The sequence below is a fragment of the Aphelocoma coerulescens genome, chromosome 1A, assembly GCF_041296385.1.
Source record: "Aphelocoma coerulescens isolate FSJ_1873_10779 chromosome 1A, UR_Acoe_1.0, whole genome shotgun sequence".
NCBI lineage: Eukaryota > Metazoa > Chordata > Aves > Passeriformes > Corvidae > Aphelocoma > Aphelocoma coerulescens.
In genome coordinates, this window is record NC_091014.1 from 4,682,228 (window position 1) to 4,699,498 (window position 17,271).

Sequence of the window (17,271 nt, forward strand, 5' to 3'; positions counted from 1 at the left end):
CTTTTGCAGCTGGTAACACAATAAACTTCAGGCCTAGGTGCCAAATTCAGGACAGGGAGGCGAGAAGATGTGGCTTCACCACTCTCATTCGTGTATCTGTGAAGCTGCAGCAGCTCTGAATTTAACTTAGAATCAATCAGGTCTGGACCAAAAAAACCCCCCAAACTTAACAGTGGTTTATACTTCTACATTGCAAAGTAAAGTGGCATTTTACCCTAGCAAGATAGGATTTCCATCATCTCCTTTGAAATACATTACTCCAAAGCTTTACTGATGTTCCAGAATTTAAATGAAGTCCAGGCAAGAGTGATTAGTTCCTTCTGATTCTCTGCTCAATCTGAGCACATTGTCCAGTTAAACCACACACCAACCATTCTCCACTTGTGTTAAGAAACGGCCAAAGAAGTTCAGCTCCAGTTTTTCTGGAAAGCAATCAATGCAACAGACAACAGTACCCCAATCCCGTATCTCTTTCCAACCTGCAGACTAAAAATAAACAGTAAAGCATTTACCACCCAAGGTTAATTTTAGCATAAAGATTTAGCTTATCAACTTCTCTGAAAGAACAGAGAGTGATAAATGAGGCAACACTGATGAACAGTAAAGTGAACGACAAATGGTGAGGAGAGAGAAACCTGTGGAAATAAAAGAGCCGGCGCAAGGTAAAATTAAAACTCTTTTTTTTGTTGTTTAATAGTTTCAGTTTTCAATATGATTAAACTTCCCTGAACAATCAGTAAAGATTCCCATGTTCTTGGCTCTATGCTTCACCCATTCCCTGCTTGGCCAGCACTAGAGCTGGCTGCTCTCAGAGTCTGTGTGTGTCTGCTCCCCAATCGTGCCTCCACGAGGAATTAGCTGCCATAGGAATATCTACAGTTACAAGGCTGATGGAGACAAAAATTGACGTTTTTGCAGTGTGTCCCAGAAGGCATTAAATGTCTCTGACAAATCCCAGAGGCCAGAAACTCCAAGACCATCAGAGCAGCAAAAGAAGCTGGATGTGACGAGTAAAGGATTGGTGCTGGAACGCTGTTCAGCAAACAGCCTTTCTGCTTCCCTTCCTTGGAATGTCCTCATGCGCCAGTTCTCCTGACAGAATCCTCCCAGGAGCTGTCTCCTGCTGACAGCTGTAACACCAGGACTGGGCTGAAGCAAGGAGGAGATGGGAGAAGCAGCCTCCCTGATTTTCTCAGCTGTGCTCTCGCTTTGCTGGGCACAATCCTTCTGTCTTCAGAAGTGAAACAAGGAGCAACATTTTTTAGGGGACCCTGAGAGGGATCCAAAGTTGTTCTCAAACCAGTTGCAGGGACACATTTCACTGCTACTGTCAGTAGGAAATCCAGTCTAAAACCCAGTTTTTTTAATATCTGCCCCGCTACAGAACCATGTTCCTGGACTTCTGAAGAACAAAACCTCGCCATTTGATGCAGAGGCAACTAATACTCCCTTGAACGGATTAAAACTTGAACAAGATCTTCAGTACAAAACAACAGCTGAGAACAGATCCAGTCCTGTTCATTTCCCATGTAAGAACATTTCTGATGAATGTCTCAGCATCTGGTCCAGCCTGCAGCAGTTGGACCCATCCCATTCCTCAGCGGCAAATCAGGAAATGCACTGAAAGACCAGCTACGAATTCCCAAGTGATGCATAGCAAACAGAGTCAATGCTTCTTGCCTAACACACTCGCTGGGCAAGATTTAGATGTATTCCAGAGTATTTATTTCTCAAGGCTGCCTCTCTTCTCCAAAGAATTTAAGAAGGAAACCAATGAAGGGCGAATGCAGCAGGTGCAGCCTGGTGTTGGTCAGTAGGTTCTTCTGAGCACAGGGGTAAGCAGTAGTCCCTGATCCCAGTCTGCTGTCACCATATGGCTAAAAGTCAGGTTGAAAGCCTTCATGTTCCTGTACAAGAATGGAGCGTTGTACAGATCCCATCACAGAGATACTCACCTGATTGTGCAGAGCCAGCACAGCTCAGGATGTGCTGCTGCCCCACCAGGTCCTGTGTCACCCCTGTCAGTTCACTGCAACTTTGATACCAGAGAGACCATGGATTGAGTCCCCTTTCAAAGCTGACTCAGGAATTACCAGTGTAGCCTGGTGTAACACTTTGTCCTTTTGTAAAACCAGAGAGGTGGGAGAAAAGAAAAAAAAAAAGCCCATTGATCACCAAGATCAAATTTGCAGTTAAACCCCAGGTAATGCTACAAATGATCACTTACATTTCAATATGAAAGAAGAGTGTCAGAGTTATCTAAAAGAAATGTTCGTGTCCAGAAGCTGTCCTAGACAAAGCATCACCATCTGGGAACGTCTGACCCTTCTCCTAGGGAATGTATCTGCCACTGGTAGGTTTGGTTTGGTGACAAACCACCTGATCCGTGCTGGCCTTGCACCACTGGGCAATGAGTTGGAGAGGCTCAGGAGGAGAGATGCCAGCAGTCTTTCCATGTGCTTTACAAGTACAGAAAAATTAGTTCCATTTGTTGCTAGTTTTCTTTTGTGTTTTTCTTCCCCGCTATGGATTAATTCCCAGTGCTTCCAATTCCACTTGCTCTCAGAAAAGAAAAAGGATATGGGGGAAGAAAATCTCTTGAACAAGCTGAGATGTTAAAAAAAGACAGGGAACAAGGAGGAGGACAGGAAGGAACAGAGAACTGCAGTCAGTTGGCATACTGTGCATAGAAAGCAACTTTTACTCGCTCGATCTGGTGGCACAGTTTGATGGCTGGACCCAGCTTCAGCTCCATGCACTCCTGCACCGTGGGCAGCGTCAACAACAGGAGGGCCTGGCCATCGATGTCCTGGGGAAAGAAACACAGGGACAATGGGTTTGTTTGTGGACCCTGGAGTGCAGAATGCGTGAGTTTGGAGGAACAAGAAGGGAAGTTTGCCCTAAAAATTAAGTCCTTTTGTCCTCGGCTTTTTTGCCCTGCTCTGACACTGCCCATCTCCTTTCCCTGGGACACATGTTTTTTGAGAAGTTGTCTTGTGTCTCTTCATAGGTTCTCACCTTAACCCCCAGTCTGGGAAAAGCCTCACAGCTGCTGAAATGAGGGATCACCTAAAGAACCTCTACAGAGTCCACAGACATCTGGTCAGTCCCATTTCATGCCTGAGGAACTGAAACAAGGGGCAGGCTGCAGAGACACGAGGAGACAGAGGAGGGAGCTGAATGGAGAAACTGATGCTGGTCCCACTGTCAAGTCAGACCCTTTCCCCACCTCCTATGGCCCACGATTTGCTCAGCACAGGTTTATGTATGCCTTGCTCCATGCCCTGTCCCCAGGTCCACCCAGGACCTGCCCTGTTCCCCTGCTGAATGACCAAGAAAGAGGAGCCCAGACTGCCCAGAGCCCTTGCAATCTCTAATGCCCCACAGTCCCAGAACAGTGTAAACTGGAAAGGACTTCTGCAGGTCATGTCCTTCCCTCAGGCATAACTCCATGAACCAGTACCCCAGATGAGCAATTCTACTGGGGACGACTGTTGGCTTTATGATCCTCTTCTTAATAAAGAGATTGAGTTCTCTTAATTCTTTAATGGACTGAGATGATGACCAGGACACAAAACTGCTTTGTACCCCTTAGGGAAGATCAGAGCCTGCGCACAGCAACTCACAGCCAACATAAACTCCTCAGGACAGCCCTGGTTAGGCAGCACTGAACACAAGGAGGATTTAGACACTGGAAGTGCTGCTTTGATCAGGACTGTCTGCAGCTCAGGTTCATCCTCCCCTGAAGGCTGATGGCATGGCCCATTGCACCAGAGCTTCATAAGGAAAAGCTCCAGCCATCTGTGTTTGATTCAAGTCCCTATAAAACTCTCTGGCAAAGGAGAGACAGGGTTGGCCTTCAAGCCCTGGCATTGTTCCAGGCTGGTTAACAAATGGTTGGAGCTCGCTGTGACACGGCAACTGCAGCATCCTGCTCTGGAGAGCTGCACTCGCTCCAAACTCACCCTCCACCTTCTCCCAGCCACAGCAGCTGGAGTTATCCATGGTGAAGAATCAGTGACAGTTCAATGAGCAGTTGGCCACACCACTGACTAATTAACCACACTTACTTCTTCCTAACTATGGCTCGTTAGTGCTGCCCTTTACCCTCAGCAGTGGCTGCTACTCATTAGCCAAGGAATGGCTTTTTCCATAAAAATTTTACATGCTCACACTGGCTTGAGATGAAGAACATTGGCTTCTGCTCCTGCAAACCTATGTCCTTAATGGGGAGAAGATTGGCATCTCCTAAATTCAGGTCATCCAAGGCCTGACTGGCAGATCTTCAGAGGAACGTAGCGAGGAATGGGGTGCCTACACACTAGAGGCATCTAGGTGTTAATGGCAAAATTCAGACAGCCGGCTTTGGCTTCAAAGCAGCACTCTTCTGCTTCCCAGGCCAGTATTTTAGAACAGGATGGAAGCCATGTGGCCAGGAGAAAGCCTGGTATGTGCCAGGCAGCCATCACCTGTTTTTACACTGAGGCTCCTATCTATGGGACACCAGTATGGCACCATGGACCTTGGCATGAAAGGACTAAACCTCCTGCTTTCCCCAAGGTTTTTTCACAAGGCTATTGAGTTTCTGGACTCTCTGAGGATCTGGCAAGGCTCTGACTCAAGTTCCTACGGGTTTTCATGCCTTGCCAAAAGTGGTGCTATAACTTGGCCTGATGGATCCGAAGTCTGGTCATGATCTCTTTACCAAAGCCCCAGGCCCAGCCAGCAAGGTGGGATGTGCTGTTACATGAACAGGCACCACAGACACAAAGGGACAAGTGACAAAAGGACTCCTACCTGCTCCTGAAATATTTTGGCAAGGGGTGCACAGTCGGTGAGTTTAATAAACCTCACGACATCAGTCACAGTCCACTCCAGTGGGTTACTGTCCAGGACAAGCTTCTCTTCCTCTTCTTGCTTAATTTCCTGCAAATAAATTAAAAAAAAAAAAAAAAAAAAAAAAAGGAAAGTTTTCATAAAGCAAACTACCTCTTGTGGAGAACCAGGGCAGGGATACCCCCCTCAGGCCAGGGAGGTTTGGCACTGAAGGTGAATTTAGGAGGAATTCTGCTATGAAACGGGACACACTCACTTCCTTGGCTTGCGTGCCCTTCTCGGCCTCGCTGTAGGCGTGGGGCTGGGGTCTCCGGCTCCGGCGGGCTCTCTCCGTGGGAGGAGGCCTGTCCTGCTCGGTGCTGCTCCGCAGGGTGACGGCTCGCCGGGGCCTGGTGGAGGGCACCTCGGCTGAGGATGTGTCCGTCTGGTCATCCCGCAGCTCCGAGCTCGTTTCCTCGCTCCCCGTCTCATCCTCCATCGCGTCCGGCTCGTCGTCCTCGCTCTCCTGCACAGAGAAACAGCATCCAGGAGATGGATACAGCAGCAAATCCAAAGGCACGGGGTCAAACTGCATTCCCATGGTCATGTTGGTCCGGGGTAACATTTATTTTAACTGAATTACCTCGTTTTCATTGCAGCGCTAAGTGAATTAGCCCTCGATTTAGGTTTGTTACAAAACATAGAAGAAAAAAAGTATGTGGCAGAAAATCCTTTTTCTCCTCCTAGCTAAAGGTCAACAGCAATAACTCATCCAGCATGAAATGTTCCTCTCTTGGGCTGGTATCTCAAAACCTGTGGTGCTGCAGATGCACAGGAGGAGAAATGGAAAATACTATGAGGATAAAATGAAATTCAGGTTGATTGAAATGAAGTAAGACCAGAAATAGGCTTGACTTTAAACCTTCACATTGCTTCAAATTGGTTTGGACGTTATTGGTCCTGAAAAAAAGGGAAATTTTGGTGCCTTTTGTAAATATCTACATGTTTAAGATAGCACTCTTTTAGTGACAATTCTGCAAAACTCAGGACAGAGGATTTCACCCAGATTTTCCTGCTTTCAGCCCAACATTGAACTGCTGGAGGTGAAGCCCAAAGGTCCATTTAAAGTATTATATCAGATTCTTGTTATTTCTGTCACACAGAGCTTGAAAGCACACACCAGCTGATGGAAACCGTGCATTTTGAACCTTATATACACGAGTTGCCCAAATGGCTTTGACAGCTTAGCTCTGATCCAAGTGTGAGCAGGCACCCAAAGCCATTTGCTCAGGTATTGAGTGAAAGAGCAATTTACACAAAGATAGTTGTACTGGCTGAAAGGTTGAAAAACTTGGCTAATGGTTGATTTAGGCTTAACATAAGTTTAAGTTCCTTTGAAGCAGGTATAATCTAAGGAAATGAAGCAGAACTACACCTAAATGAGGACCAAGCCGTGAAGATGAAGGCAATCAACGGAAAGCTGAATAAAATACCCTACTCTAGTTGAAGTAGAGGGAATTTAAGTAAACCAGTTTTATTTCACATTGCACAAAGCAGCAATCACTGGCACTCAGCTGAGGAAGGGAAACCACACATGAACCTTGTTATTGCTACCATGGGAAAAGCCCCCAGAAACAGCCCACACAGAACTAAGTTTATTCCAGGTTTAACTTGGAGATGAATCTTTGCTGAGGCTCAGACCCTGTCGTATCACACAGCAGAGTGGAAAGACTGAGCCCTCAAATTCTGTGTATCTGGGACACAAACCATTTGCTTGTATGCTAAGGCTTGATGTTGTGAGCCAAAAAATATGACAATTAGTTAACAAAAAAAATAAAATCCCTTCAAACCACAATGGCTCATGAGCTATCATTATTTATTATAATACTTGGAGATCTTAGACATGGATCACAGAGTTCCTTCACTCTGCTAAATGCTGTGCAAAGCATCTAACAGGCTCATCTGCCTGCTTTCAAGGAAGGAAATAAAACAAAGATATATTAGGCAGCATGTCAGCCAGTGAGCACTGGGAAGGCGGGAGCAAAAAATCTGCTTGCTACTTCTGAAACGGACCAGGTAAAAATCCCCAAAGTGCCCCAATAAAACCAGTCTGACCTTAGAAGAACGGAGGAGCAAGGAAGGATTCAAAATAGAAACTGGAAATGTTCGGGTGTGCTGAGAAGCCCCCCAAAAGGAAAATGCAGAATGGGGGACAAAAAGAAGCCCCAAAGGGTTTTTGCTGATTTATCCCAGCAACACAAACCTCTGCAGAGGCTGCAGCATTCAAATCCACAGCTGAAGACCTCCTTTTCTTCTGCACAAAGATGGATTTCCGCCTCTTTCTGCGTCTGGCTGGCTTGACATGGCCACTTTTCGTGTTGTTATTTTCCCCAATTGGTGGCTTAATGATTTTTTTCCTCTTCCCATAGTAATAAGCTGGAGAAACGAAGCACAATGCCCATTAAAAAGTTTAACCACCAAAAGAAGGAACCTTGGCTTGCTTCCTTGCTACAGGTTCAGGACTGTATTCTAGGTACAATTTAAGCTTTAAAATACATTGGTTTGGAAAAAAAAATGTCCAGCATAAATACAAGATGTCATGTTGGACTAGCATAGGGTGTTACAGATGTTATGTATCCAGATTTATTGATGATGAACGAAGACTTCAGAATTTAACAATATGTATTTAGGCAGAGCTGAGCAGTGATTTGGAGAGACAGAGGCCAACAAGTTCCAGATTTGATCCCATGCAGTTCTGTGTGAGGTAACAGTGTCAGACACCCTTCCACTTGCTAATGTTTTCAGCAGAGAGGGGAGAGGGCCAGCTATCCTCAATCATGTACAAAGGAATGGGTTTTTATTGCTTTCAACTATTTTGAGGCCCAAGTTGAAATTAAGGATGTGAGTGTCCCCTTTCAGACTCTTAGATGCTTGTGTTAAATGCCTTCTGACATGTTTTGGGGATGAAAGACACTCTGTCCTTGACCATGTAGGGTATCCCAGGACAACTAAAGTGGCACTTGGCACCCATGCCAAAGTTCATAACTAAACTGAGCCTTTCAACAAATCAATGGAGTTTGGAGGAAAAAATTCATCCAGTCACATAAACCCATCAACTTTGAGATGGGACAACCTCAGCTGGAGCTCCCCTAGCTGCACTCCTCCAGCTCCCCATTTGCTACCAGTGGGAGCCAGGACTCCAGCTCAGGGGTAGACTTCTACAGAGACCCCTCCTCAGTGATCTCAGTATCCCCCTAAGCCCACCCCTTCTTCTCCTGTGGCACCAAACACAAGAGAATTGCTTTAAATCAATCACACTGCTTTCTGCAACCTTTGTGGAAGAAGAACAACACTCTTCCACTTTCCTGACCTGTTTAAGAGCCAACAGTATCAGTAACATTGATAGCAACAAGTGCTGAACACATGCCTGACAACAGCCTTCCTGAACAGGCAGGATCATGTCTAAATATTAAACACTGAGTAGGGAGTCAGTGTTCCCAAATCTTCCAGCACCTCAGCACTGTGGTACTGGCCTGTGCTGGTGTGTATGCCAGAAATCTTTACCAAGAGGATTCATCTCACCTAACGAAGCCCTCTCAGACGTAGCAAGTTTAAATCTCAGCTTCCCACTGCAGGTTCCTTTTATGTGATCCTTGTGTTAACTTTAGATAAGAAAGAAAGTCAAGACTTTCAAAAAATGATGACTTTCAAAGAGATGTATTAGGATGGAGTGAGATGGGACAGTTTTCTGGTACAGGACTCTAAGGGAACCTGTGGTGGCCTCAGGATTAAATAATTGCTCTTAGATTAAATGAATCCTAGTCAGTATTAACATATCACACAACTCCTGTTCTTCACCACACACCACCTCCCACTTCTCTGGATCCCAGCCAGCACACCAAGAGGGATTTTTCCAATACTCACTGTACTTGGTTTTGGTGTGGATGGAGCAGTTCTCAGGGCAGACTTCAGCCACCAGCACAGGGCTGAAGAGGTTGGGGCAGCACTCGAGCTTTGCACAGACCCTCCTGCAGAAATCTGCCACCTGGTCTGACGTCCGCACGATCTTCACGGTCGCCCTGTACGTCTTCCCTCTGTACCTAGGGAGGAATACAAGACCCCACGTCACCAATCCAGTAAAATCCTGTGGTGCTTCAGACCAGATTCTTCCTCTGCCAGGGAGAGATCCTCCCCAGGGACTTTTGGGAGAGGGTCTCTTTTGGGAATGCAGGAGGAACACGTCTACTTTTTTCAGTGGCTGCATTTCAGATGGACTCGAGGAAGGAAAGGGTGAAATAAACTGAAGGTGTGGACATGACTTGGGAAGGGATCCATGTGCACACTGGATATATCTGTAGATAGGGAAAGAGAGGGAAAAAAACCTCAGCAGCCTTGGTGAGGATACTACACAGGAAAGCAAGTCCTTATTATGAACTGATGGAAAGCTTTTGGGAGAGGGATGCAGTCTCTCTTCATGTATTGACCCATGATCGTATGTTTATACACCCTGAAGAGCTTCCTGGTCACCACCCTGTGTTTGGGCTGAACTCTGTAAGCCCCCAGTGCACTTTTGGTCTTCTCCATTGCCATCTTTCCTGCTCCCATATCACATTCCAGCTCCAACAGTCCCCAAGACTCATGGTGCCAGCCGTGGCTACCAGGACACATAATCACTGTGAAGAAGTATCCGAGTGAAACGACAGCCTCTGCCATCCCAGGACCAGATGACTTCACCAGTCACAGACATGGGCACTACGAAACCTGAGGAACCCATCAGGAGCCTCTGGAGTTATTTAAAAGGACTGCAGCAACGGGCCCTAAAAACTGATTCCTACAGGGAGTGCTTGGAGCAGAAACCTGAAATGAAAGGTTGGTCTCAAATTTGCTATGCTACCAAAACATTTATTTTGGTGTTTTATACAAAGTGTTTCTGAGCGATAAATGGCTGAGAAAGATACAGTTACATCCCTGCTGTACTACAATGTAGATGTGAACCCTGGAAAACCAATTATCCCTGTAATTTATTAAACAGCAGCAGCAAGCTGTTGTAAACAGTGAGATAAGGTTTTTAAAACATCTCTTACGCATCCTGAGGAATGCAACACAAGAGACGACCACGTGTGCAGCCCGTGCTGTAGCATTATAAACGTGCTCAGAGGAGGGAAAAGTAACACACATGAAAGAAAAGAGGGAACAACAGTGGAAGAAAGGTTACTGGATAGGAGGCAAGGAAAGACAAAGATACAGTCACCATGAAAAATGAGACAAAGCATTTGTCACTGCATTAAGATCTGCAGTTTCCTAGCAGCTGCTGATAGATATGGGAGAGGAAAAGGAGGAGGTGGTGAAATAAAAATGTGACCAGAGAGTTAAAACATTCAGACAGCTCTTTCCAAAACAAAGGGGTGTGGGAAAAGGGTTTGAAACTGTGGCATATAAAGTGTTATGAAGAGGAAAACCAAATGGAAGTTGGGTCTGAGAACAGCCCAGTCCAACCATCCTCAGGCGGCAATCCAAATGATCACCTCAACATAAAACCTAAACGAGCATTCCTGCAAGGTGCTGACTCTGATACCCCATTTGGTGCCAAGACAACCCTGGATTCATTCACCTGAATGCATGAATGACTTAATGAGCCAACTTTTCACACACTCTTAAAGACCTGGACAGATGATGTAAAAGGGAGAAGTGCTCCTTTCAGGTACAGAGCACTGTTATGATCCCAGCTTCTCTATGAAACAGCTGCAGAGGCAGGCTGGCTGAGGAGGGTTTGGCAATACCTAATACCAAAAAGACCAAATGCCACAGGCATTTAAATGTATCTACTTATAAAAGTTTTACATTTCTTTTCAATGTGTTTGAAAAGACTCCTGCACTTATTACTTCTCCAAGAGCCATTAAGTTTAACAACAGCCCAGATCGTTGGGTCAGTGAGTCTGGCAGCCTGCAGGATTTCACTGTGCTGCTTTCACCTGGACCCAAATAACTCTGCTTGGACTAAACCAGCACTTCCAGACAAGCAGCGGCCTCAAGGGTCTCCATGCTGGAAAAATCACGGCACAGGGAGCACCTGTACCTACACCTCATGTGCCTACACCTCATTTTATGTCTGGATGCATCTGAATTTAACTCACATTTATTTGTCCTTGTTCTGACTTTCACCATTAGGATGAAAAGACTGCATCTGGTTTTGTTTCCCTGCAAAAGCACTCTAATCAAATTGCCTCTTGATCTTCTTTCTTATAAGCTAAGAAAGCTGCCTGATGGGTATTATTCAAGGATGGCTGACTTTCTCTAACTGTGTGCTTCCTATTGTGTTTGGCTGCCCAGGAAGGACCCATTGTACTACAGTGCCTGCTGAAAGGAAAAGATGAAACTAGGAAAATGAACAACTGACTGATTTCATAGTCTGCTTTGAATGCAACACACATTTTAATTAACAGAGAGGATGGCAAAATGGAGATCTCCATGACTGCAGCAATCAGTCTCAATAACCCAAGGTGTTAGTACTGGCCACAGCAATATATTTTTCATAATTTTGGTCTTGGCAGCACCTCTTTCAACTATAAACCAGGTTCTACTAATATTTTCCACATTCCTCACACACTCAAGGTTTTTAATGCAGGCACCACCAAATGTAATCTGAGCTGTTTCTAGGACAGCCATATGGAAGGAGCTCCTTTGTCAGAAAACCTTTTCCATTAGCATCTCTCAAGAAGTTACCAACTACTGGTACTCCTATTTATGTTTTTATACCAGGGCTCCTATCTTCTCACTTGTAAGCAGCAAGTAACTGCATGCATAGCATGGCAGCACTGGAGACTTGGAAAATTGCTGTGTCAAGGAGTTTTCTTAGAAATTGCTGCTCTTTTAAAAAAAAATATTTTTTCAGCTAAAACCAAAGGAACCTTTCTTTCCTCTTTCCCCTTCTCTGCCCTCAGATCCCAAACTCAGAGAAAACCTTAAGGCTGTAACTATTTTCATGAAAAATACACTTGCTGATCCATGAGCAGAAGTATTAAATGAACAGCACTTCGCAATAGAGTTCTTCTGTTGAAGCTTCCTAAAATAGATGAGAGGTTCGTAAGAACATACTGTCTTCTAGGAGCTCCAGTTAGGGACTGCTGTGTGATGACACAGAAAGCCTCATGCTGAAGGCACTTCAAACAGCAAGAACATTGAGAACCTCATTTTCAAAAGCCTCATTCTAAGGCATTCTGAAAATTCTTGAGACTAATTTGAACAACTCAGTAGATAAAAGCCTCAATTTCCTTTTGGGGGACAAAAAACTCCTTTCTGCTCTTTTGCAGTAAGTTTGTTCTGTCTTACTACCTTAAAGTCTGCCAAACATTAGGACTTAACTTCCTTCAAAGCTATTTTATCATCCAGAGGCACTATGCAGTCTTGAAGACAGGATTCAGAAAGGGCATTGGAATGCTCTGGTTGTAAGGCCTTGTCTCATTAAGCCTCCTCCTGATTACAGAAATAAAGGGTTTAAGTCATTCCACTGGTCCTGGTTTGGAAAGCTTTGCTCAAAATGAACATAAATTAATTTCCACTGTTTTTAACTCAACCCCAAACCAGTTGACTCATCACATCAGGCACAACTCGACCTTTGGTTCTTGTCAGTCCCCTACAGGTCCCACATGTTCTCAGGAACGGCTTCCAAGAGGATTTGGCTAATAACCTTTCCAGGAAAGTTAAGCTGACAGCCTGTAGTTACTTGGATCCTCCTTCTTGCCCTTCCTGAGGTGTGATGATTGCCTTTTTCTAGACATCAGGGAACTTCCCTCACCCTCATCAACTTCCCCACACGGCAGAGAGTGGCCTTGCAATGACATTGGCCAGTTCTCCCAGGCAGAGTTGGCTGCATCCCAAATGCTTCCAGGCACTTGTGCACATCCAGTTTGCTTCCAGTGTCTTTGGATTCTTTTCCATTTACTGTGGGTAGCACTTCACTCCCCCAAACAGGATCAGGGTCCTGGGAGGCCTGAGAGCAACCCTCACTAGCAAAGGCTGAGGCAAAGAAGATTTCAAACACCTCAGCCTCACCTATCACAAGCGAAAGGCAGTCTTCTAAAGCACCTGCAGTGAAAAGGCTTTCTTTGAAATGCAGCCTCATAAATAAGCAATGATGTCTGGCATAGGGGTAAATATTCCTAGAGTTCAGCTGCTGGATTTGAGCAGCTCTCAGAATTTCATTTAATGAAGGAGTCCAGGAATACTCATCTTTATTATTTTGATCAACTGGGCTTCATGCAAGACCCAGGAGATAACTCTCTGCACACACCGCTTTTGTTTATGTCCAAAGTCCTGCAAAAATGGGGAAGTCCAAACAGCCCCACTATCAACCCTTCGAAATGAAAACCCTTGAAAAGCAGGAAGTCCCTTAAGCATTTTATGTAGAATTGGGAAGGCAAATCGAGATGTCGGCACTGAACTTAAGAGCAACAAAACTGTAAGGGTTGAATGCTGACAGCTTCAACTGGCCCTGATGGGAACTCAAGAGGATCAAGCCTGACATTTCTAACTCATCATCACCAATAAATCAGGTTTGACTCTTCTCACACAGAGCCAGCAGCGCTGATGGGAAACGGCTGCCATTGCACACTGCAAACACATCTCTCTGGACAACCCAAATTGTTTTATCTTCTTTGCAAGGTGAGCATAATTGATTCCACAGTGGTCACTCATGACAGCAGAGTGAACTAAATGCAGGCTCCCCCAGCACTGAGATAATGCATGCCTGGCAATGCAAAACCTGGCATTTGAGACAGTGGGAAAAGCAGCCTTCTCTTCACCAATTCCTTTGCTCTAGCCTACTGCAGGCACTGCAAACAAACAACACCACCAAGATCCAAGGGGGTGCCAGTCCACATCAGAAGGAAGGTGGTGACACAGTGTGTCCCATCACAGCTGGCTCTGGAGCGGTCATCCTTAGCAACCAGCACCATCCAGAGCCCCCATGGAGCTGGAAGTCGCTCATTGCAGGTCTCTGTCGCTCATTACAGGTCTCTGAGGTTCTGCAGCACTGTCACACCTGATGGAAGGTGTCACATGCCGTTTGCACATTCCACAGTATCTGGTTTCATGACCATGTTTTCTTTTCTGCTCCTGCACAACCAAAACTTCTTGATGAAGCAATTCAAGAAAACTCAGGAAGGAATAAAGAAGGAAGTCCTAAGGCAGCCAGACAGTCTTGGGGCCTGTCAACCCTCTGCCATCCACTCTTAAAAGTACTCAAACTACCCACAGGCAAGCTGGCATGGCCACCAAGCACTGCTCTGTGAAGATACCTGCCCCAGAAGCCAGAGAGCTTCAAGAACAAGGTGCTGTCCAGCCCCATAGGCTTTGTCTCCTCAGGAGCCAGAGGGCAATGCTACTCTGGAGGAGAATCCTTTGCTGTCCTCAGAAGGCACTTCAAAACTTGCTGTCCCAGCTCTGAGCCTGTGATGATCCATTCTGTGGCTTAATAAAGTTGAAAGATGCTGCCTGACTCCCTGGAGAGCTGAGGTTGATGCCTGCTGAGGCAGCTGGCACACAGGAACATGTACATGGGCCATGACTGGGGGGCCAACATAAAATACTATCATGGATGGTCAGTTAAACATTTCTCAGGCTGTCTCCCATTAGAAATATGAATTGCAGCAGCCTTAAGAAATAGATATTTCTGCTTTTGCACAAGGCAGATCCCCACACTCAAACAGGAAACCCCAACAAAATCCTACTCAGGATACTGCTGATAGGAAAACTGCCTGTAAGCTCAGTTCTTTGCAGGAGGAGATGTTAAGGTGGAGCATTACAACTTGATTTCACAACTGCTAAATACCTGTAGGAGTGAATTATCTGGTATTTGTAGCACAAGCTGTGGGATCCTAGAAGCAGTGAAAACCAGGTCACAGACAAAGACTTGTTTTTAATGAAAATCTGCACACACGAGGTTGACTTTTAGATTTCCATCCACAACATCTCCACTGACAAACATAAAAGCCTGACTTTCCCCACAGGTGAAAGAAGCAAATTAAGAATAGTAGATTTTCATTTCAGTTTGCAATCCTCCTTCAGAAAAGCAGCCTAAGTGTACACAGAATAGAAGTTTCTCAACTCTCTCCCTCAGCCAGAGAACACATGAACTCTCTGCAATATCTGCATGGGCAAAGATCAAATACAGCAGCCATCAACAGTGCTGTGTTTGGCAGCTATTCATATCAACCAAGAGAAAATTGCTTTTCTTTGAAAAGGAGTAACAGAGTTCAGTATAAAGGGTGAGATTCACTGCATTTAACTCAGTACTTAAAAAGTCAAGGTAACCATTAGTCAACAAAGAGAGCTGTCTTCAAAGAACTATTTGTTGGCATCCATCTTCAAGTGGGAAGAATTATTCTTCAGAAGGACTCTGGAGAGAGCTTAGGTGAGACTCCCTCTTTTCAGAGAGACAACAGTTGTTTAAATATATCCTAAGTATAGTGCCCATTACATAAAGAAGACACAAATATGTAGATTTTAATGTCATAAGAAGGAATTCAGAATTGAAGAATATATTCTAGAAAGGCATCAAATCTTGACCTGAATCTCTGATCTGTTACTACTTTGCCCTAATCACACTCCTGCTAAAAAACGTGTCCCTGCTGATTTGCTTGAACTTTTTTGGGTGCCATTCATTCTCACCAGTTTTTTCTGCATTAGCCTGACAGGCTCTAATTTAAAAGCAGCAATACTCCTCCATTTAGAAAGCCAGGAATTGAGTTCATTCAGTAATAGCCAAGCTTATAAGAACAGCTTATCATAAAACTCAGGACTCCACTTCATCAAAAACTGGATGGCTGCTTGGAGAAAGACAATAGGAACGAACCGTTCAGGTGAACATTTCATTTCTGAAGTTGCTATGGAATGAGGCAAATAATTCAATGAAGCAAAACGATAATTAGAAAAGTAAAACACTCACAAAAGAAAAAAACCCTCTTCTTATCTTTTTTTTTTTCCCCTTGTCAGTTCCCTTTCTGAAACCTCCCAAATAAAAGAACACACATTGACGACTTACTTTGCTTTAAGTGTTTCCTCCTGGAAATTCCACTGAGGGTCTTCCACAAGCTGCAGTTCTCGTAAAACACTCCCTGGCTTATAAGCTGCATTGATCACCATGCTGAGAACCTATAGGGAGACAAAACCAACAACAATGATGGGTTTAAAAGCAGTCCTTAATCACACTGAATATGGTCCCAGGTGCTGCACAGGCAGGAGCAGCTTGCAGGTGCCTGTTTCTGTCCTGGTTTCACAGGGTAAGCGCTGGATGCAATTAGGAGAGGCCCCGGAATGGATCACTGTTGCCATATTATAGATAACACCTGTGTCTGATAACGTAACTGCATTAAATGCTGCTGTTTAACCCCAAAAATCTGCTAACCTGTAATTTTGTCTTTGTGACAGACCCTCTCACCCAAAGCAGATTCCATTCGCTGCATCCATCACGGATCAATTTAATAAAAAAGTGAAAACAGAAATAGTTCTGAAGGCACAACCAGGTATAGTGCCATGTGCACCATCCCACAGTGAACACTGAAGGGGAAATTCACACATTTGAGGTCAGCAATATGTTCATAAACCTGAGTGCTGTGTGCCTTGACTGTATTAACAGAATAGTAATGAAGTCTCCACAAAAAGAGTTTGCAGGAGGTGTGCCTGGAACCCAGTGTGTGTCCACTCCGCACAACAGAACACGTGTGCCAATCCTTTTAATCCAAAGTCCCTGAGAATAAAAATGATTCCTGCTATTGGCTCGGGAAATCCAAGCTTTAATAGCCTACACTTGGCATAGGGAGATAAACACAAGGAAAACAAATCTCTTAACAGCACCAGACCGTGTGTTTGAACACTCTGCATTGTATGCACATGAATGACCCCACAGTGAGTCTGGATTGCTTTTCATCTAATTTAGCTCTTTACCTAATGCCTGTTCTTAATTCCTTGGGGGCCTGCAAATGATTTCAGTATGATGAACATTAAGTTTATCCAGCACCCATGAATGCAGTTCATCAGAAATGGAATAATAATTAGGTCATACTGCAGTGACCAATGTGTTTATGTTTGTTTGTTTGGTTTTTTCTGGGCTGGCTTTCCCCCCCACCCCCCCAAAATCCAGCAACCTGAGGATTTGCTAGCATTTTGAAAACCCTCCAGGATTAATCATTTTCAGGCAAGGGCTTCACTTAATGCTGCAGAGTACTCTGTAAAATGGCATTAGTTGGAGTTGCTTGGATAGGTTATTTACTAGAAGCAAAATTTAATTTATCATTGGGCCCTTGGAAACATTACTCAAACCACTCTTCAAGAAAGTCCAATTAGAGACACCAAACACTGACAGAGGGCAGATTTAGACTGGATACGAGGAAGAAGTTCTTGGCTGTGAGCGTGCTGAGGCCCTGGCACAGGTTGCCCAGAGAAGCTGTGGCTGCCCCT

General features: G+C 44.8%; 1 protein-coding gene across 7 annotated transcripts in view; it reads right to left on the bottom strand.

Moving 5' to 3' along the window:
- Positions 1 to 663: 663 nt before the first annotated feature.
- Positions 664 to 17,271, bottom strand: part of SFMBT2 (Scm like with four mbt domains 2) — a 100,796-nt gene continuing 84,188 nt past the window's right edge. For 5 of the 7 annotated variants that reach the window (XM_069034490.1, XM_069034500.1, XM_069034510.1 and 2 more), the window contains 6 exons: positions 15,857 to 15,966; positions 8,740 to 8,915; positions 7,079 to 7,251; positions 5,093 to 5,341; positions 4,798 to 4,926; positions 664 to 2,809 (listed from right to left, as the gene is read on the bottom strand). In XM_069034490.1, coding sequence (XP_068890591.1) covers positions 2,669 to 2,809; positions 4,798 to 4,926; positions 5,093 to 5,341; positions 7,079 to 7,251; positions 8,740 to 8,915; positions 15,857 to 15,966 — 978 coding nt within the window. In that variant the 3' untranslated portion in view covers positions 664 to 2,668. The remainder of the gene's footprint in view (positions 2,810 to 4,797; positions 4,927 to 5,092; positions 5,342 to 7,078; positions 7,252 to 8,739; positions 8,916 to 15,856; positions 15,967 to 17,271) is intronic. The other 2 variants (XR_011156139.1, XR_011156138.1) reach the window with 2 other exon arrangements.